At 38.6% G+C, this 21,116-nt stretch overlaps 1 protein-coding gene, 1 long non-coding RNA gene and 1 other non-coding gene across 3 annotated transcripts in view; all 3 read left to right on the top strand.

The window, feature by feature from the left end:
• LOC132234862 (uncharacterized) overlaps nt 1–16,056 on the top strand; it is a 213,650-nt gene extending 197,594 nt beyond the window's left edge. Inside the window, exon 2 of the long non-coding RNA XR_009452946.1 lies at nt 15,514–16,056. This is a non-coding gene — a long non-coding RNA (uncharacterized LOC132234862). The remainder of the gene's footprint in view (nt 1–15,513) is intronic.
• Nucleotides 442–14,435, top strand: TMX1 (thioredoxin related transmembrane protein 1). Its single transcript, XM_059696328.1, has 8 exons — nt 442–656; nt 4,131–4,246; nt 5,912–5,957; nt 8,012–8,140; nt 11,784–11,829; nt 11,928–12,029; nt 12,150–12,216; nt 13,955–14,435. Exons 1-8 carry the CDS (start codon nt 505–507, stop codon nt 14,131–14,133), a joined length of 837 nt encoding a protein of 278 aa, XP_059552311.1. The 5' UTR covers nt 442–504; the 3' UTR covers nt 14,134–14,435.
• LOC132224419 (small nucleolar RNA SNORA70) lies at nt 4,365–4,497 on the top strand. The gene has a single exon (XR_009450677.1). It is a non-coding gene; the product is annotated as a small nucleolar RNA SNORA70 (small nucleolar RNA).
• Nucleotides 16,057–21,116: the final 5,060 nt, after the last annotated feature.

Below are 21,116 nucleotides of genomic sequence, written 5' to 3'. Positions count from 1 at the left end.
TTATAATCCCCCAGAAGTAAACCAATATTCTGACTCATATATACATCCATTAGCTTTACCACAAAAATTTCCCCAAAGGAAACAAATGAAAACTCTGAAGGGCATTTAATCGGAAACTACGGTAGTGTAGGTATGAAATGAGAATCAGTTGGCGCCAAATCCTGACGCATTACTTTGAAAAACCTTCCTCTCCGACGCCCCGCCCACTTCCTAAGCCACGCCCCCTGTCCTTTTTTTTTTCTGCCCAGCAACACTGGGGCACAACAGGCGTAGAGCAGAGACCGCTTTTCTGTCATGCGCACTAGGGACGGGCGCGCTTCCCTCCTTCCCCATTCAACCAACTAGGACAAGGCGTCCTCCCGCACATTGAGGGTCCACTAGGCGCGCGTGCGTCCTGCCGCGCGGTCTTGCGCATGAGCAGATCTGCCCGCGAGGGCGGAAGTGAGGAGCTAGTGCGCGGAGGTGGGGCCGCCGCGCTTGCTGCGGGGTGGGCGAGCGACCGACATGGCGACCCCCGCGAGCCCCCTAGCTCCCGTGGCAGTCCTGATGCTGTTGCTTTGTGGGGCTCCCTGGACCCACGGGCGGCGGAGCGACGTGCGCGTCATCACGGACGAGAACTGGAGAGACTTGCTGGAAGGAGAGTGGATGATAGAATTGTGAGCGCGGGTGGTTGTCTCGCGGCCCCCTGGGCGGGCTGGGGTCCTAGGTCCGAGTCTGGGCACCCGACTTCACCCCAGCCCCTCCTGCGGGGCCCAGGTTCTGGGGGGCTGCCACTGCAGACTGCGGAGCCCGCGCCCCGACTGCTCTGCGGACGCCGGCTGGTCCCACCCCCTCGCTTCTTACCGGCGAATATTAAGTTTCTTCCTAGCGCGCGCTGGTTTCGTGTCCGGGGCCGTGGTGCGCCTGCGAGATTTTGTTTTGGTTCTCCCTTAACTTTAATTCATGGCTTTGGGGGGGATGGGGGGGTTGGCGAGACTAGTTCCGTTAGTTATTTATCTTAGAGGGGTGGTGCACAGACGGACTCCAGATTTATTGTCGCCAGATTTCACAAAAGAGGAATTGGAGCAGAACCTCGCTTCTCCTTTTGTCTAATTGCCCTTAAAAGGTAGTCCATGTATCGTGTAGGAATTGGGGACTTACTGTTTTACATCTTATTTTGTGGGTTAGGTATATATTTTTTTCAATGCCACGCACATTCAAGTTGGGTTGACTTTTTAAAAATCTTTGTTCCCTTGATCATTTTTTCTTTCCTCGCTCTTCTCTTTCTACCCCTCTCATTTCTTATTTGCGTGCGTGTGTGTGTGTGCAGAGAACTGAATGTCCTGGATTGTGACTCTCGGTGCTCTCCTGGAGGTACTGCATTAAAGAGAAAATTAATGTATGAGTGTGATTATAAACTCTGTTCGAAGAAAATCACAAGTGTGTGGTGATTCCGTTATAACGAGATGCCTTTTGCATCGGTAGAAAAGAACCTGTCTGCCTTTGTTTTAGTTTTAAATTGGTGGTAGTGGTGGCATTATTACTGATATGATATTAGTTGCATTAGTAAGAAAAAAAAAAATCCCCGAAAACACCGTTATTGAGTGTTAACTGTGTACTAGACACTGCGAAGCACTTTACATACATTACTGCATTTAATTCTCTGCAAATGCTATAAAATAAGTATTATTTCCCACGCTTTACAGATGAGAGAGAGATACCTACCTAGAGACCTGATCAACCTGTCCAGGTTCTGCTGCCCTGCGTCCTGTTTCCGAGCCTGGCACAGGGGAGGGTGCAGTAGTAGCTATTAGAACACCTGCCCCCTTCGCCAGGTCTCAGTGAGTGTTTTCCTGCATTGTTGGGCTGCCAGTTTAGGGCGCAGGTGCCAGTGGGCATCACTAAGGGAAAACCCATAATGCCAAGTCAGTAATTCCAGTCAAAAACCAAATGTTCCTTTATGTGGAGGGTAAGACAGGGGGAAATGTGTATAGTATGAATAAAACCAGTAACTCCGTGAAATTTATTTTCAGGCACCATTGATGTTTCAGGGGAGAGGAACTACAGCACGATACAGTGTTTAGTTTTTATTAGGAACTTGCTTTAGATTGCGTTCATGAAGTACTGTACCATAAATAATATGTTAAACAATAGTGATTATGAACTTATATGCAAAATATAAGTTCAAGTATTACTGAAGGAAATTTTTAGAAACTCAGTTTGATCCAGCTGCATAAATACATCAGTCAAAAATGAAGTATAGGTGATTTGAATTAGAGCATCTATGTGAAATTAAGAGTGTACGATGGTAATTTTTTTCTCAGCTTACTAGTTTTGAGGCCGAGTCTTTAAAAAGCACTTACAAAATAAAAAGGACTTGGTAAAGGGATCTAGTTAGTAGTACTAGTGCTAATTATTACAAGTCAGTTATCTATATTAAATCCATCCTGATCAGGAGTTTTGTTACAGAGATATTTTCATTGTAATACTGTTAGGAATTTTGGCTTTTATGTGTGGTACTAGTCTTATTCCAGAAAGCTGTTACTTTTAGGGGATTTATTTTTAATAAAGTAAGTCAGGTATTATATATAATGATGTACAGAAACTACTTTTGTGTTTAACAGGTAAAACCTGAGGCAAATTATAAGAGAATACTAGTATACAATAAAGTGGAAAAATCAAATGTTAGGGAAAAATCAGAGCCTTGAAAATGCTGAATACTCAAGGAGTAATTTAAATCCTAACATGGCCCTAGCTGGTTTCACTCAGTGGATAGAGCGCTGGCCTGCAGACCTAAGGGTCCCGGGTTCGATTCTGGTCAATGGCATGTACCTTGGTTGCAGGCTCCTCCCCGGCCTGGGCCCTGGTCAGGGCTCGTGCAGGAGGCAACCAATCTATGTGTTTCTCTCACATCCATGTTTCTCTCTGTGTTACCCTCTCTCTTCCACTCTCTTTCTAAAAATCAATGGAAAAATATCCTTGGGTTAGGTTAGGTTAAAAAAGAAAAATCTTAACATGCTTGATCATAGGTTTGGAAACTTGAGATCTTAAAAACAGGCTGGCCTGTCTAATGTTTGTGTCTGTGGCTTACATTTTGAGGTGCCATTTATATAAAAATGCAGAATTTTGGGCTTTTATGTAAGAGCTTGCCATACTGGGCCAGCAGTTCTTGTGGCAGTCATCCTGAGTAGTGGCTTCCTGCTTCAGGTGGGATGCAAGTTCCTTATTCCCCAGTCCTGGTGCTTCCTGTTTTTCTCATACTGGCACCTTGCATTTGACACTCCTTCAGTGTAAAATTATTAAAACTAGTCAACTTCAAATTTGGCTTTGAATTTTGTGGTGGCCACATTTTTAAAAAAATATATTTTATTGATTTTTTACAGAGAGGAAGGGAGAGGGATAGAGAGTTAGAAACATCAATGAGAGAGAAGCATCCATCAGCTGCCTCCTGCACACCCCCTACTGGGGATGTGCCTGCAACCCAGGTACATGCCCTTGACCGGAATCGAACCCGGGACCCTTCAGTCCGCAGGCCGACGCTCCATCCACTGAGCCAGACCACCTAGGGCAGTGGTGGCCACATTTTAATAGAGAAATCCGAAGGTTTTTTTTTTTGTTTTGTTTGTTTTTTGTTACTTCTCACCCGAGGATATTTTTCCATTAATTTTTTAGAGAGAGTGGAAGGGAGGGGGAGACAGAAACATCGATGGGTGTGAGACATAGATTGCCTCCCACATGCACCCCAACAAGGGCCGGGGATGGAGCCTGCAACTGAGGTGCATGCTCTAGATTAGAATCAAACCCAGGACCCTTCGGTCCTGAGGCCAATGCTCTATCCAGCTCTATCTATTGGGCAAACCAGCTAGGGCCAAAGGTTTTTTAAAAGAGATGTTTTGCATGTGAAAAAGTCTTGTTGTCTTAGCTTAGTCTCAGAATTACTTTTATGTGATTAGCATCATCAATTCATAGTTCTTGATTGCCCAAGTGTTAGGTCTACATTTAAAACTTTTTCATTTCCACAAAATTAATCACTCTACTATCTTGCTTTTAATATAAAATATTCTTCATAAATTACAGATTCAATAATTTTTATTTCCAATATGGTTGTATTTGAATGTTTTTTAATTTTTTATTTTAAATGTTTTTCTCAGTTTTGCTCCATGGTGTCCTGCTTGTCAAAATCTTCAACCAGAATGGGAAAGTTTTGCTGAATGGGGAGAAGATCTTGAGATTAATGTTGCAAAAGTAGATGTTACAGAACAGCCAGGTACTGTAAGTCTGTGGGTAGTTTTGTTTCTTTGCATCTTGGGCTGATATGTTTATTCTGTTTTCCACATCACATGGCCTTAACTCTACCTTTCATTAGGTTTTCAAAACATAACTGTCTGCAGTTAGTTAAGCCGACTCACACACCTCCCTCATGGGGGCTTAGTGTGCAGTGGCTGCAAAACAGATTCCCTGGTTGTATACGCAGCTCATTCCTTTTATGTGTTGTTCTAAGGGACCTTGGGGACATCTTCCCCACATAATTGATTCTGATCCTTTTTTGCTTTGTATCCTAGGCCCCAGACTAGAATGTAAGATGCCTTTAAGAAGTCTAGAACACTGTGGTCTAGGTGGACATTGGCCAAGCCACCATTTTCATCCATAGCAAGCTTTGGGATAAGGAGCATGTGGTTGAGGTTCTTTGTAGAATCAAGGTCATATTTCTTAACAAGTGTCTGAATCTGTAATTGCATTCTGAATTTAATACCTGTGATTTGAAGACATGGGCTCTTAAGTTTAAAGCCTGCATGGTTGTGGGGTCAGGTACACTCCTGACTTGGCCCTCTGGACCAGTGGCAGGTCCTGCCCTTAGGGATACTCTTTTCTTAGTCCAGTCTCATTTTATCTGTTCTTGGTCATGGTATACCTGGGTTCTTGACTCTGCTCCTATTCCATCTATCTATATAATAAAAGCCTAAGCAACCATTATGGTGGAATGACCAGAATGACTGGTTGCCATGATGTGCACTGACCACTAGTGGGCAGACACTCAACGCAGGAGCTTCCCCCTTGTGGTCAGTGCGCTCCCACAGGGGGAGCGCTGCTCAGCCAGAAGCCAGACTCATAGCTGGCAAGTGCAGCAGCGGTGGCAGGAACCTCTCCCGCCTCCGTGGTAGTGCTAAGTAGCAGTGAGCTGAGTGGTAAGGAACAGCGAGAAGGCGGGCAGTAAGGAGCAAGGGGTCCCAGACATCCCCCGAGGGGTCCCGGACTACGAGAGGGCGCAGGCTGGGCTGAGGGACGCCCCCCCCCCCCCCCCGTGCACAAATTTCATGCACCGGGCCTCTAGTATGGTAATAGCTAATATTGAGCACTTGCCCACTAGAGGTAGTACTTCAAATGTTTTGCATTTATTATGTAATCCTCACACAATCTTGTGAGATAGGTAACATTCCACTTTGTAGATAAGAGAACTGAGGCATAGGGAGATTAATTCTCCGTTACATTAATGTTAATGCTGGATTAATAATAATGTTAGGTGCTATTATTATTATTGCCCATCTTATGATTCATAATGTTTTCCATTTTTAACAACGCCTTAAATTCAGCCTGTGTTTTCTGAATGTCAAGTGTAATTGGATTTGATTTTAGACCTTTATAATATAGACCAGTGGTTGCCAACTTTTCAGACCTTGCGGACTACTGGTTGGCAACCACTGATCCAAAGGTTTCACTTTTTAATTGATAATATGTTTTTTTAAGTTGCTGTAAGTAAATAGGATTTTTTTTATTGTTTATGTTATAAAACAACTACTTTTAGGTATAATTTAATATTTTTTTCCTTATTAGTATTTAAATCAGAATCATCTTTTAAGTAGCTAGTGATTGGCCCATATTAAACCTACTTTGTGTTCTTCCTTGTATTTATTTCTAATCTTTATATTTGCAGGACTGAGTGGACGATTTATCATAACTGCTCTTCCTACTGTTTATCAGTAAGTATTTAAAGATTTGGTAGTTATGGAGAAGGAGGCATCATAGTATAATCAGAATAGTAGGCCTCTGGCCTATATCATATTTAAAGAACATTATATTCATTAAGTATTTAGAAGGCTTATTAACCGCTAGTGCCATCCTAGGTGCTGTGAGATAGATGAACAATATATGAAACAGTCCCTGATCTCGGAGATTTGTAATTGTTTTCGAAGGTGATGTCCACATGAAATGGTTTGGTACTCTTCAGCATAGTTAAGTGTTTTTGAGCTCAGAGTTGTGGTAGGTCCTGAAGGAAGTTTGGTAAGGGAAAAATCACTGGGCTGGAGTGGTTCATGGAGATTATGGAGTTGAAATGCAACCTTGGAGGTAGAATTTTCAAAAGTTCAGAGTAAGCATTCTACCCTGAGTGTAGTCTCATAAGTATTCATAAGTAGGAATGTGATATGTTAAAAAATTAGCTAGAATGTGCTATAGCTCAACCTTGGGAAAATAGTTGGGTGTTAAGTCAGAATGAATAAGATTATGTAGTCTTCAGTATCACATCTTTTAGTTTGACTTTATATTCTAAGTGGGGATAAGAAATCTCAAATCTGTGTACCTGCCCTGTACCTTAATACTCATCTAACTGGTGGATTCAATGCCAGGAGGTACCACTCTCCTCATTTAAAGTTATGAAAATAAGTTGACAGTTCTTTGTGTGTCTATATTTTGCTTTTCTTTGTTGTCTTTCTATGTTTATATCTGTTTACCTGTGCCTTTTTTATTCTTCCCTGCTCCCTTTGTATCTTTAAATGTCTATTCTCTTATCTCTGTAAGTCAGTGATGGCGAACCTTTTGAGCTCGGCGTGTCAGCATTTTGAAAAACCCTAACTTAACTCTGGTGCCATGTCACATATAGAAAAATTTTGATATTTGCAACCATAGTAAGAAAAAGATTTAATTTTTGATATTTATTTTATATATTTAAATGCCATTTAGCAAAGAAAAATCAACCAAAAAAATGAGTTCGCGTGTCAGAGGTGACATAGGTTCGCTATCACTGCTGTAAGTGCTTCTTTTCCTTTTCAATCAGTATGTTTCTCTACAGGCCCCTTATGTGGCTATACATCAGACTTCCCCTTTTCACTTTCAACACCCCCTAAACATACCTGGAATTTCTTGCCCATTTTCTTTTAGTCATGTTTATAGTGCCCGTTCCCCTAATTTCTGCCTTTTCAAATCATACTTGTCCTTCCAAAACAGCTCATATGCCATTTTTCCCCACAAAACTTTTGTATTTTGGCTTACTTGTGGTATTTGACTCTGGATGGATAAAGAATCCTTTAACCCTATTGTAGGTAATAGGGAACTATTGAAAGTTGTTGCATTTAAGTGATAAAAATAAAAGTGTTAATAAGTAGGATTAGACTAACTATTATTTAAGAAAGTTTAAGAATGGTGGGAGTAGGGAAGGTATTTATGACCTTTTGACAGAACATACTGGTACATTGGGATTGGGAAGAACCAGGTAGATGTTAGGAAGAAGGCACTGCAGACTGTAAAATAGAATCACTGAAATAGGACGAAGGGAAACACTTAGCCAGATGCCTCCAGTGACTTAAGGTATGATGCCTGAGATGATGTGATTATGACTGAAAGTACCAGAAAATTGCCTTAAATGCTTAACTTATAGCTTAACAATAACTGACAATAAGTATCAAACACTTTCTAACAACTTTTCATGTAATATGTGCTTTATACATAAGGCTTAAAAGTCATTTTCTGAGATTTCTCTACTTTGTATCCTATAACGACATTATTTTTCATAATTTTATTATTTGGAATAAAAACAGTAACAGACTTAAGGCTTATGATTGTATAGAAATATAACCTCATTGTTTAATTAAATTTTGGGCTAAGATATTGTGAGTTGATAAATGTAATTTGTTATTTGTGCATTGCTAATGACTTTGAATATCAGGATTAATTGTATAGTGAGATTAAAGAAATAGCAAAACAAATAAAAAGTTTATTTATTTGGTGCTGGTTAATATTTAATTCTGATCCTCTTCAGTTGTAAAGATGGTGAATTTAGGCGCTATCAGGGCCCAAGGACTAAAAAGGACTTCATAAACTTTATAAGTGAAAAAGAGTGGAAGAGTATTGAACCTGTTTCATCATGGTTTGGTCCAGGCTCTATTCTGTAAGTACAAGGGATTTTTTTTCTTATTTATTTGAGTTTTAATTAGAACAGAGAATTATATTTCATATAAATAAGACATACTTGGACTTCTTGTGTGATATTTTTGATTTGACTCTTCTAAGTTAAACAGATCCTTTGATTCTTATCAAGTTAGACATTTTATAGCATTAAGTTGAAAGCCTTTTCAGGAATGTTTTAACTCTGTATATGTGGTCATTTGTATCATCAAAAGCTAAGTAATCCTAAGAGTGTGAACAATGTAATGGTTAAGCTATCATTTGAGCTTAATATTTGAATGAGAACCATACTTGTGCTAACCTTTAGATTTTAGTTCTTGATTTAATGTGATTGAATTATTCCGCTTGTCTGATAACTTTTTGTTTGAATAGATGGATGAATAATAACCCTAATATCATGACTGATCACTGAGCTTTACATATAACCAGAGGGTAGCAGTTTGTTATGGAGCAGTAAGCATTGGAAATAGCATGCATATTTCATTCTAGTCATTGGGGGCAATGCCTTATGGGTCATTTGAGAGACTTCCAGGAATATTGAGTTTTGTTGAGGTCACCGTGGGCTAACTTATCCTGGTGTGACTAAGCTATCTCTTCCTTGTCCTCTTAACCAACATGCTGTTGGAATATGGAACATTGGGGCACCAATTGTATAAGAGATAAAAAAAAATGGATTCTGGATTCTGGGAGTGGGGGAAAGATAAGTCCCTAAACATTATTTTGAAATAGAAGTTATCTTTTTCATCTTTCTCTTAAACCTCTCCTGTGAAAAATTTCTGAATTGATTTGTCAGAATTCCCATACTGAACCATCATGTCCAACCCAATTAAGGGACCTAGCATTTGTGATAGAGTCTAATTAGTTCAAACTATAGTGAGGCTATACAGTGCTCTATGTTTCAATCCCTCGTTCCTCTTCCCATTTCGCATTTTAAACAAAAGCAACAAGATTAAAGTACCTTTCTATGTTGAACTGAAAATGTAACTAATTTTATTATTTTTTAAAGAATAGTTTATTGATTATTAGAGAGGAAGAGCGAGGGGGAGAGAGAATCATCAATGTAAGAGTATGTAACATTGATTGGCTGCCTACTGGAGATTGAGCGCACAACCCGGGCATGTGCCCTGACCAGGAATCTAACCAGCAACCTTTTGGTGCAGGGATGATATCCAACCAACTGAGCTACGCTGGCTAGGGTGATTTTGTTCTTTTGAAATTTCATAAAAGAGTCTTCTTACCCTTTTGGTAGAAGAAGAGGGTTGCTTCTAAGTCTCTGTTGAATCCTTAGGGCAGCAGCCCATACCTTTTTTTTATTGGTAGACTGAATAAGGGCACTCACAATGAGTGTCAGCTCAGCAGGTTCACTTACCCAATGATTGGCAGCTGAATCAGGTCATCCTGCATATAGGAACTTTGGCTTATGTACGAATTGGTTTATGTGTTGGCGGCAAACAACATAAGCCCTTATTTTTGGAGCATGCCTTTTTCTAACTGTCCATGTGGGTTTCATTATGTGAAATAATCATTAGTTTTACTTATATGATGATTTAGCACATCTTTTCTATATAGTTATTTTATATATCATTAAACTATCTCAAATTAATGCTATTGTAAGTTTTATTTAATGTTAATATGGAAGGGGGGTAAACTTCAAGTGGGGGGATCCTTCCGCTCAGTTAGTGCCCCTAGTTCTTCCTTCGGGCTCTGTTCATGAAGGGATTCTCTGCTTATTTGGAGCCATTTGCTTTTCACTATGCCTAACTTTAACTGATTGGTTCCATAGAGCTTGTAATCTGTTACTCAGAGTACATTGGAGAAGTCATCAGATGAAAGGTGAAATATTAATCTCAAAGCAATAGGAAAAAATGAAAAAATAGCCATTAAGTGTTTTATTTATGAGAACACATAGTGGCAACAATTTTCAGAAACTTAATTTTCATTAGTAAGTCTTCTTATTACAGTCTTGAAATTAGTACTGCAGGACTAATCTTGATGAACACCAGCAATAATCTAGCCTGCTGGGAAATTCGAGTAAAAATAGAAGATATACACACATATTGTACTTCAAAGATGTACTAGGTGTACTGGTTAATAATGTGGATTTTGTAATCAAAGAAAACACAATAATTTCAAGAGAAACATCAACAGAACTTTATTCAAAGTAATGTCCATCGCTAGTTACACATTTCCACCATCTTTAGGTAATCTGTGGGTACCGTCCCAATAGAACTTTCCTTGTTTCGAGGCAAACCATTCAGGGACCCAATTTTCCACTTCTTCGTATGTTTTGAAGTGCTGCTCAGAAAGTGCGTGTGCCATCGATCAAAACAAGTGGTAATCTGAGGAAGCAAGGTCTGGTGAATACAGGGAGTGGGTTAATACTTCCCAGGCAAAATCTTTTAACGTGTGTTTAACTGGTTTTGAAGTGTGTGATGGTGCGTCATCATGGTAGTTTCACAATCAAAGTGTGGTTCAAATTGATTGTTTGTTGTCGGTAGTGATCAGTATTAATGGTTTCACCTGGTTTTAGAAGCTCATAATACACCACACCTTCCTGATCCCACCAAACGCAGAGCATTGTCTTCTTTCTGAAGCAATTTGGCCTTGCAGTCCATGTTTTGGTTAACCTGGATCAACCCATGATTTTGTGCGTTTGGGATTCTCAAAATAAATCCACTTTTCATCGCCAGTCACAATTCGATGCAAAAAAGACTTTCGTGCCGTTGAAGCAACATTTTACTGATGACTTTTCGTTTTTCCATTTGTCTTTCGTTCAGTTGATGTGGCACCCATTTTCCTTCCTTTAAAATCTTTCCCATTGTTTGTAAACGATTGGAAATTGTTTGCTGAGCAACGTTTAATCTTTTTGCAAGTTGTTTTTGAGTTTGACATGCATCTTCATCCAATAATGCTTGTAATTGTTGGTCTTCTAACTTTTTTGGTTGACCTGGACACTCTTTATCTTTCACATCAAAATCATCACTTTTAAAGCATTTAAATCAGCCTTCACAAGTATCTTGAGATGGAGCATAAGCTTCCTGAAGTATGCAATAACTTTCTGCAGTACTTTTCTTCAAAATAAAGTAATGAATTAAAACTTCCCGCAAATGCTCTTTTTTTTGGCATGAAATTCGACATTTTTTTTAATATACTTTATTGATTTTTTACAGAGAGGAAGGGAGAAGGATAGAGAGTTAGAAACATGGATGAGAGAGAAACATCGATCAGCTGCCTCCTGCACACCCCCTACTGGGGATGTGCCCACAACCAAGGTACATGCCCTTGATCGGAATTGAACCTGGGATCCTTCAGTCCGCAGGCTGACGCTATCCACAGAGCCAAACTGGTTAGGACGAAATTCGACATTTTTAAGCGTAAATATATCTATGATGTTAACACCTTCAGCAAATTTGACATATGAAGTTTTGAAGCTTACTGTCAGTACAACAAAATAGCATACATATCAAATCGCATATATATCAACATGTGTAACTCCATCTATTGAAAAAAATCTGCATTAACTGGTACACCTAGTATGTCTTTTTTTTTTTTTTTTTTTTAATCTGTTACAGCGGGAGCAGATGTATATCTTACTGGGTTTTTTAATCATCTTGCTTTTATTTTAGGATGAGTAGTATGTCAGCACTCTTTCAGCTATCTATGTGGATCAGGGTATGAGCTAAAATTTTATTTCTATATTAAACATTTTTGACATATGCTTTTTAAGTGACCAGGTTTTTAGGTTGTTTTTTTTTTTCTTTTAATTTTAGACTTGCCATAACTATTTAATTGAGGACCTTGGATTACCGGTATGGGGATCATACACAGTTTTTGCTTTAGCAACTCTGCTCTCAGGACTATTATTAGGACTCGTAAGTACTTTATTTTTAGAGTAGTAGGAAGAAAAATATCATAAAATTTGATAATTTTATATAGTTGTACTAGCTTTTTCATATATTATATATTTGGATTTCTTTTGTTTGTTTTTGCAGTGTATGATATTTTTGGCAGATTGCCTTTGTCCTTCAAGAAGACACAGACCACAGCCATACCCTTCCAGTAAGAATATTTTTATTTTGTTTTATTCTTTTGGATTCTTTTATTACTTACTTATTTATTCATTTTTAAAATTTATTTTTTTATTACAGTTGACAAATAGGCTACATGATTTGAGCTGTTTTTCAGTCTGTGTGTTTGGCTTAGATTTCGAGTTGCTAGGGAAATACCCAACTCAGTCGAGCTTTAAGCAAAATAGGAATTTATTGGTTTATGTAGCAAGGAAATCTGAGGGCAGAGTTGATTGGATCCTAGGGCTCAGATGTTAGCATGTTATGTTTCTGAATTGCCCAGTTTTCCTTGTCTTTGTTTGCTCCATTTTTGGCTCTTTTCAGTCCTTAGCATAAAATGGTTATTGCACACAATCGCAGAAAAAGAAGGAAATATACCTTTTCCCTACCCCCATCTTTTGGAAAATTCCTGGTGCACTCCACTTGTGTAAAGGGCTCACTTGCAACAGTCACTGTAAACCAGGGCTTTTCAACCTTGATACTATTGCCCTTTTAGGCTGCATAATTTTTAAGTATGATGGGCTGTCTTTTGTATGCTGTTGGATATTTAGCATCCTGTTGGTCTCCAATAGCACCACCTCTCAATTTGACAATCAAAAATATCTCCAGACATTGCCAAATTTTTCTTGGGGCAAAATCACCCCTGGTGGAGAACCACTGCTGTAAACTGCAGTGCTCACTATAACTACAAGAGATGTGGTATAGGGAAGAGGCTATTGACCAAACAGGAAGAGGGATACCAGACAGACAAAGGAACAGATTGTCCACTATGTGGTAATTTCTCCCCATAGTTTTCTGATTTACGCTCTGTTCCTGTATTTTTCCCCCTCCATTCTGGATTGATTGCTCAGGATTAGGGGCAGTCTAGGAACACTGAAGAGAGTAAAGCTCGTTGACCCAATTCTGTGTTTTGATGTCATTTTAACATGGTGTGTTCTAAGTTTAAGTTAAGTAGCAACTGGCCTTATTAAAAAAAGTAAAAAGAGTATATATGTATATATTTAAAAATTAAAATTAGCACATTTTATTGTTTATAATTATATATATATATGTGTATGTGTGTGTATATATATATGCCTAATGTGCAGTGTCCCCTTGGGAGTTTGACCAACTGGGAATTCGATCACTCGCTATGATGTGCGCTGACCACCAGGGGGTGGTGCAGAATGAAGGGAGGCCCTGGCCGACAGCTGCTGGGGACCCTACCTGTGCACGAATTTCATGTACTGGGCCTCTAGTACCTTTATAAAAGTACCTGTGGCATAGAGAGAGGATCACGTTTATGAAAACACTTTAAAAAAAATGGGTAGGAATATAACCTTCAACTGTAAATGTTTGATTGCTGTTCACTTGAGAACTGAAACAAGGGTAGTGCTGAAGTTTGTTTCAGTGTACTTATTACTTAAAAGGTTTAATAGCAAATTAATATAAGATAGTTATATTTGATATAATATATTTTCTTAAAACATCCATATTTACAGTGTTAATTCTGATTCATTAATTTCAATTTATAAATAGGTAATAATAGTGAATTTGGTAAGTAAAATGGATATTGCAAACCAACTTTTATTTTTACGCTACCTCTTAATAACTGTTTCCTTTTGGAAATCAAACTTACGATTGATAAATAAATGCCAAAACAGTTTATGGTATATGAATCGTGTCTTGATTTTACACTAATGTAAATCTAATACATCAACAAAAAACATTTTTTGGTCTTTATCTTTAAGAAAAATTATTACCAGAATCTTCTCAACCTTTGAGAAAAGTGGAGGAGGAACACGAAGCTGATGATGAAGATGTTTCAGAAGAAGAAGCTGAAAGGAAAGAAGGAACAAACAAAGACTTTACGCAGAGTGCCATAAGACAACGCTCTGTGGGTCCTTCATTGGCCACAGATAAATCCTAGTTAATTTTTATGACTATCAATATGATTTGGACATAAACAGATGAATCATTTCTTTTGGTTTGAAGTGAACTGTAACTTTGTACACTGGAGGATTCAGTCTATATTGTCATTAGATTGAAAGGTCTGCCTTCACAAAATAAAAGATAGCACTGTGTAAAAAGTTTGAAATAGGATATAACAATAGTATGGTGGTTTAAACAGTTTTTTAATATTTTGAAGAATCTGGTGCCAAGCAATAAGATTTGTGTATGTTTGTTTAATAATAACCTTTCATAATAAAATTTTTCTGAGTTAAAAACTTACACTTCCCAAGTATTGCATTATTGAGGTATTTAAGGAGATTACAGAAAAAGATTTCTCATTTTATAAAGTTTTTCTGTTTCACTGTGTGAAAAAACACACACCATATTTCCCATAAATGGGAACTTTGTTCACTATCTCAAAAAGTAGTATTTCAGTGACAACTCTGGTCCTTTTAGAGATATAGTTCAAAATTTCCTTGTATTTTTAGATTTGCACAACTAATAAAAACTACCTTAATTATAGTTTTTTACACATAGATATGCTACTGATTTAGGAAGTTTTCATAAGTCCATGGTGTTGTCTTGATTCCTATAAGGTTGGTTGCTGTTTTTGTTCCTGTGATCAGTGTCTTTTTCTTACCATGCCATGGGTTACATTTTTCATTTTCCAAATTGGATAGTATCCTGGAAATGTTTTTCATGTTTTAATAAATAGTATTTTATTTTGTTGTTGCGAACAAGTTTACTGAGGGCTGTTTACAGTTGAAGAGTTGGCTCAGGGGTTGAGCATTGCCTTATGAACCAGGAGGTCGCGGTTTGATTCCTGGTCAGGGCACATTTCTGAGTTGCATATTCAATCCCCAGTTGGGGCATGCAGGAGGCAGGTGGTCAGTGATTCTTATCATTGATATTTCTCTATCTCCCTTCTCTGAAATCAATAAAAATATATTTTTTAAAAATTGAAGAGCTGCTTACTGATATAACATTTTGGCCACTGATTAGATTTTTAAATCATTCTTGTTGAACTTGTACTTGGAATTTTTTTTTTTAATGTGAAGGTGAACATTCCTGATTTTTATTTGATGTGGAAAAGCTATTTTACATTTTAAGAATTTATAGAAGCTTAATCTGATATAAAGTTAGCATTCTACTAAGGCAGTGATGGCAAACTTATGACACACGAACTCATTTTTTTGGTTGATTTTTCTTTGTTAAATGGCATTTAAATATATAAAATAAATATCAAAAATATAAGTCTTTGTTTTACTATGGTTGCAAAGATCAAAAAATTTCTATATGTGACAGCACCAGAGTTAAATTAGGATTTTTCAAAATGCTGACATGCCAAGCTCAAAAGGTTCGCCATCACTGTACTAAGGAAACAGCATCTTTTATAGTATTAGTTTTCAATATACATTTGTCCTCACATACAGAAAATTCTTAAATGATTTTGCAAAGTCTTACTGTTTTAAAATGTTTTTATGTGTTTGAGAAGACATACTTTGTATTCTATACTTTCTATTGTGTGGGAATCATCAGGATGGGACATTTAATATATTTTTACTCTTTAAAGAGTTAGAACACAGCAAAAATGAGGTTAGTGTGGGGTGGCAATAGAGAACTGTATTGGCTTTGAGAAGGGGAAAAACTAAGTATTCAGAATGAATCACCTGTCTATTATGTAATAGATGATTTCTGTAATGTCCCCTCTCATCTAGTTTCTTCCTCTGTGTTGGTTCATTAGACTTACAGTTTCATAATGTACAACAGTTATCTTTAAATGCCTCTCCTGTAGAATATTAAGTATTCTACCACTGAAGAGTTTGGATGTGTAGTAATTTTGTGATGCTTTAGAAAAATATTCTAAGCACAAAATAAACTTTTCTAAGACTTCACTAAAGCTAAAGACGTGTGATTTCTAGCTGCATATTTAGAAATGCTTAATTTGTATTTAACAGTGTTCAAATGAATAGTTGTGTCACTATGTACTTGATACATGTAATCATACACATCTTTTTCTGTTACCTGAACAATGATAGAGGAAAATAGTTCTCATTAATAAAGCATTCTATTTTCTAGTATACATAAAATTAACAAAATTTCAAGTTTTTAAGTAATTAGAAAATATATATTCAGAAAATTAAAAAGCTGAATTGGTAGAGACTTGATATTTCAGAAAGTCATCTTGCAGTTCCTAAGCACTCACTGTAGACATCTGCATAATCAATTTTGTTAGAGGCTCACAGAAATGATGTGGGATCATTTTACCTTTAGCAGGCCCTTTTTGTTTCCATTTTTGGTTTATTTATTATATATACTAGACATTCGTGCATTGGGGGAGGTCCCTCAGCCTGGCCTGTGCCCTCTCACAGAGTGAGACCCCTCAGGGGATGTCTGCCTGCCAACTTAGGCCCTCTCCTAAAGGTCCTTAGCGCTGCTGCGGAGGTGGGAGAGGCTCCTGCTACTGCTGTTCCACTCGCCATCCATGAGTCTGGCTTCTGGCTGAATGGCACTCCCCCTGTGGGAGTGCACTGATCACCAGGGGGCAACTCCTGTGTTGAGTGTCTTCCTCCTGGTGGTCGGTGTGCATCATAGCAACTGGTCATTCTGCTGTTCGGTTGACTTGCATGTTAGAGTTTTATTATATAGGATAAATTGTTGACAGTCTTACAGATGTCTCATATTTCCCCCCCTTTACTTCCTTCCACCCAGCCCCTATTTACGCCCCCACAAGTTCTTCACCACCCTGTTGTCCCTCTCCATGGGCTATGCATATCTACTTATATAAAAACCCTGGGTGGTGTTCATCACACCCAAAACCGCGACCAAGCAGAAGGAAGTCAGTCCTACAGGGGTTGTCTTGGCAACAGCTGCGCCCTCCCTGAGCTGTTTCCTGTAAGGGCGGGGTTTGAGGCAGGAACCCACCCTGGGAGCGTGGAGGCAGATCTTTATAAAGTGCTGCGCCAGCATGGCCAGGGGTGAACCTGAGTGGGGGCGGCTGAAAGGCTTAGAAAAGACATACAAGAGAATGAAAGCCGGGTCTCGGTGGGACAAGGCTTCTCTGAGAGACAGCGACCACGCCCACAGCCATGCCTTTATTTTATAGAAGATGCTACGAGGCAAAGTAAGGGCGTGACGAAGATGTTTACAACATTCTCCTGGGTTTCAGCCCTACTCCACTACATGCACCTGAACTCTATCAAGCCCACATCACTCAGGCACACGGGGCCACGTGTTCCGACCATAGGTTCAAGCTTACAACTATAGCTGTTGGCTATAATTGTGCTGGGAGGACCCTGCCCTCCAAGCTGGGACTTGCACGTGGCACTGTGCCCTCTCATCAGTCCAAGGCTTGAACCTGTCCAAAACAGTGTAGCAGCTCCCCACAATAAAGTTTTAATTCTGTTTTCTTTTTACTTTTGTTGTGGCCCCATCCCATAACAAAGAAACAAAGGAAAATTTCCCCATCGAATTTCTGAATGGTATTACTCCTTTGGGAATGCCATGTCATAAATTAAAATTGAAAGTGGGTGCAATCATCATGCTATTGAGAAATCTCAATAGTAAATGGGGTCTTTGTAATGGTACCAGATTTATTATCAAAACATTACGACCTAACATCAAAGCTGAAGTATTAACATGATCTGCAGAAGGAGAGGCTGTTCTGATTCCAAGAATTAATTTGTCCCATCTGACACTGGCCTCCCATTTAAATTGATTCGAGGATGGTTTCCCGTGATGCCAGCATTTGTGATGACTATTAATAAATCACAAGGACAAACTTTAGACAATTTGGCATATTCCTACCTGAACCCGTTTTTGCACATGGTCAATTATATGTTGCTTTCTCTCGAGTTTGAAGAGCATGTGATGTTATAAAGTTCTAAGTACTTCATCACAAGGGAAATTAGTCAAGCACTCTGAAAGTGTTTTCACTCTTAATGTGGTGTACAGGGAGATATTAGAATAAGTTTAATTACTTTATCTGTCATTGTTTGCATCACTTGTTTTTACATCATGTTTTTGTTATTTTCATATCATGTTTTTGTCATTTTTATATCATGCCTCTTGTTATATTCTTTACCGTTCATTTATTAATAAATTTATATATTATTTTCATATACATTTTACTAATTTTCTTTCATCTCTCACACTTCTATTATAAAGGGCAAATAGCAATATTAAAATATCTCTGCTAATGAATTCCCTTTTTTAAAAAAAATATATTTTATTGATTTTTTTTACAGAGTGGAAGGGAGAGGGATAGAGAGTTAGAAACATCAATGAGAGAGAAACATTGATCAGCTGCCTCCTGCACAACCCCTACTGGTATGTGCTCGCAAACAAGGTACATGCCCTTGACCGGAATCGAACCTGGGACCCTTGAGTCCACAGGCCGATGCTCTATCCACTGAGCCAAACCAGTTAGAGCAATCAATTTTCTTTTAATGTGCACGAATTTTGTGCACTGGGCTACTAGTCTATATATATAAAAGCCTAAGTGACCGTTATAACCAGTCGACCAGTCGCTATGACATGCACTGACCACCAAGGGGCAGACACTCAATGAAGAAACTGCTCCCTGGTGGTCAGTGCACTCCCACAGGGGGAGCACCGCTCAACCAGAAGCCAGGCTCATGAGTGGCGAGCGCAGCTGCGGTGCCTGGAGTCTCTCCTGACTCCGCTGCAGCACTACCGAGCGGCGGTGGCAGGCACAGCGGGCCAGAATGAGCACAAGTAGTGTGGTGCCTGGCCCCAGCTCAGGCTCCTCCCTGGCCACCTGCTGCTTGGCGCACTGCTACATCCCCTGAGGGTTCCCGGATTGCAAGAGGGCGCATGCCAGGCTGAGGGGACCCTCCCCCCACCCCATGCATAAATAGGTGCACCGGGCCTCTGGTAAGTATATAAGTTCTTTGGTTTCTCTCTCCTCATTCCCCCACTCCCACATCGAGGTATGTCAGTCAGTCTGTTCCATGCTTCCATACTTTGGGTCTTATTTTGTTCGTCAATTCATTTTGTTCATTAGATTCCACAAATACGTGAGATCATGTGATATTTGTCTTTCTCAGATTGGCTTATTTCACTTAGCATAATAGTCTTTGGGTCCATCCATGCTGTCCCAAAGGATCCTGCTTTTTTACAGATGCATAGTATTCCATCATGTAAATGTCCCACAGCTTTTTATCCATTCGTCTACTGATGGATACTTGGGCTGTTGTCAAATCCATACTGTTTCCCATAGTGGTTGCATTAATCTGCATTCCCACCAGCAGTGAACTAGTGTTCCTTTTTCTCCTCATCCCCATCAGCACTTGTTTGTTGATTCATTGATGATAGCCATTGTGACAGGTGTGAAGTGGTATCTCATTGTGGTTTTAATTGGCATTTCTTTGATGATTAGTGACTGAGCATTTTTTCATATGTCTCTTAATCATTTGTATGTTCTCTTTGGAGAAGTGTCTATTTGGGGCCTCTGCCCATTTTTTAATTGCATGGATTGTCTTCCTTTTGTTGAGATGTATAAGTACTTTATATATTTTGGAGATTAACCTCTTATTAGATGTATCATTGGCAAATATGTTCTCCCATATATTGGGTTACCTTTTCATTTTGATGGTTTCTTTTACTGTGCAGATGCTTTTTATTTTGACGTAGTCCCATTTATTTATTTTTTCTTTTATTTCTCTTGGCCTAAGAGGTGTATTGGCAAAAATTGTGCTATGTGAAATGTCTGAGATTTTACTGCCTATGTTTTCTTCTAGAATTTTTATGGTTTCCTGGCTTACATTTAAGTCTTTTATCCATTTTGAGTTTATTTTTGTGTAAAGGGTAAGTTGGTGGTCTAGTTTCATCTTTTTGCATGTGTCTGCCCAGTTTTCCCAGTACCATTTGTTGAAGAGACTGTCTTTACTCCATTGTATATTCTTGCCTCCTTTGTGAAATATTAATTGACCATAATGGTGTGGGTCAATTTCTGGGGTCTCCATTCTGTTCCACTGGACTATATGCCTGTTCTTGTGCCAGTACCAGGCTGTTTTGATTATAATAGCTTTGTAGTATAGTTTGATATCCAATATTGTGATCCCTCCAGCTTTGTTCTTCTTTCTCAAGAATGCTGCAGCTATTCAAGGTCTTTTATGGTTCCATATAAATTTTCGGAAAATTTGTTCTAGTTCTGTGAAGTATGCCGTTGGTATTTTAATAGGGATTGCGTTGAATCTAAAGATTGCTTTGGGTAATATGGATATTTTAATGATCTTAATTATTCCAATCCATGAACAAGGTATATGCTTCCTTGTTTGTATCTTTCTCTATTTCTTTTTTCAATGTCCTATAGTTTTCCAAATACATGTTTTTTACCTCCTTGATTAAGTTTATTCCTAGGTATCTTATTTTTTGTTGTTGTTAAAATGGTAAATGAGATTGCTTTTTTAGTTTCTCTTTCTGAGAGTTGATTATTGGTGTATAAAAATGCCATCGATTTCTGGATGTTGATTTTATATCCTGCTACCTTGCCAAATTCATGTTTAAAGTCTAGTAGTTTCTTGGTAGAGTCTTTCTTTGTACAATATCAGGTCATCTGTAAATAATGACAGCATTACTTCCTCATTTTCAATTTGGATGCCTTTTATCTCTTCTTGTCTGATTGCTGGGGCTAGGACTTCCAGTACGATGTTGAAAGTGGACATCAAGAGTGGTGAAAGTGGACATCCTTGTCTTGTTCCTGTTGAGGGAAACACTTAGTTTTTGCCCATTTAGTTTGATATTGGCCATAGGTTTGTCATATATGGCCTTTATTATATTGAGGTATGATCTCTCTATTCTCCCTTTACTGAGAGGTTTTGTCAAAAAAGGGTGCTGAATTTTGTTGAATGCTTTTTCTGTATCTATTGACATGATCATGTGATTTTTATCTTTCACTTTTGTTTATGTGATGTATCACATTTATTGATTTGCAAA

This window comes from Myotis daubentonii, chromosome 1, assembly GCF_963259705.1.
Source record: "Myotis daubentonii chromosome 1, mMyoDau2.1, whole genome shotgun sequence".
NCBI classification, from domain to species: Eukaryota; Metazoa; Chordata; class Mammalia; order Chiroptera; family Vespertilionidae; genus Myotis; species Myotis daubentonii.
This window is presented reverse-complemented; position numbering and strand designations above follow the sequence as displayed.

What these genes read in the sequence shown, in the direction of transcription:
- TMX1 (XM_059696328.1), top strand. Translation starts at nt 505, where the DNA reads ATGGCGACCCCCGCGAGCCCCCTAGCTCCCGTGGCAGTCCTGATGCTG. An exon ending in GCTCTTCCTACTGTTTATCA is followed by an intron (nt 5,958 to 8,011) that starts GTAAGTATTTAA and finishes GATCCTCTTCAG; the next exon opens with TTGTAAAGATGGTGAATTTA. An exon ending in TTTGGTCCAGGCTCTATTCT is followed by an intron (nt 8,141 to 11,783) that starts GTAAGTACAAGG and finishes CTTTTATTTTAG; the next exon opens with GATGAGTAGTATGTCAGCAC.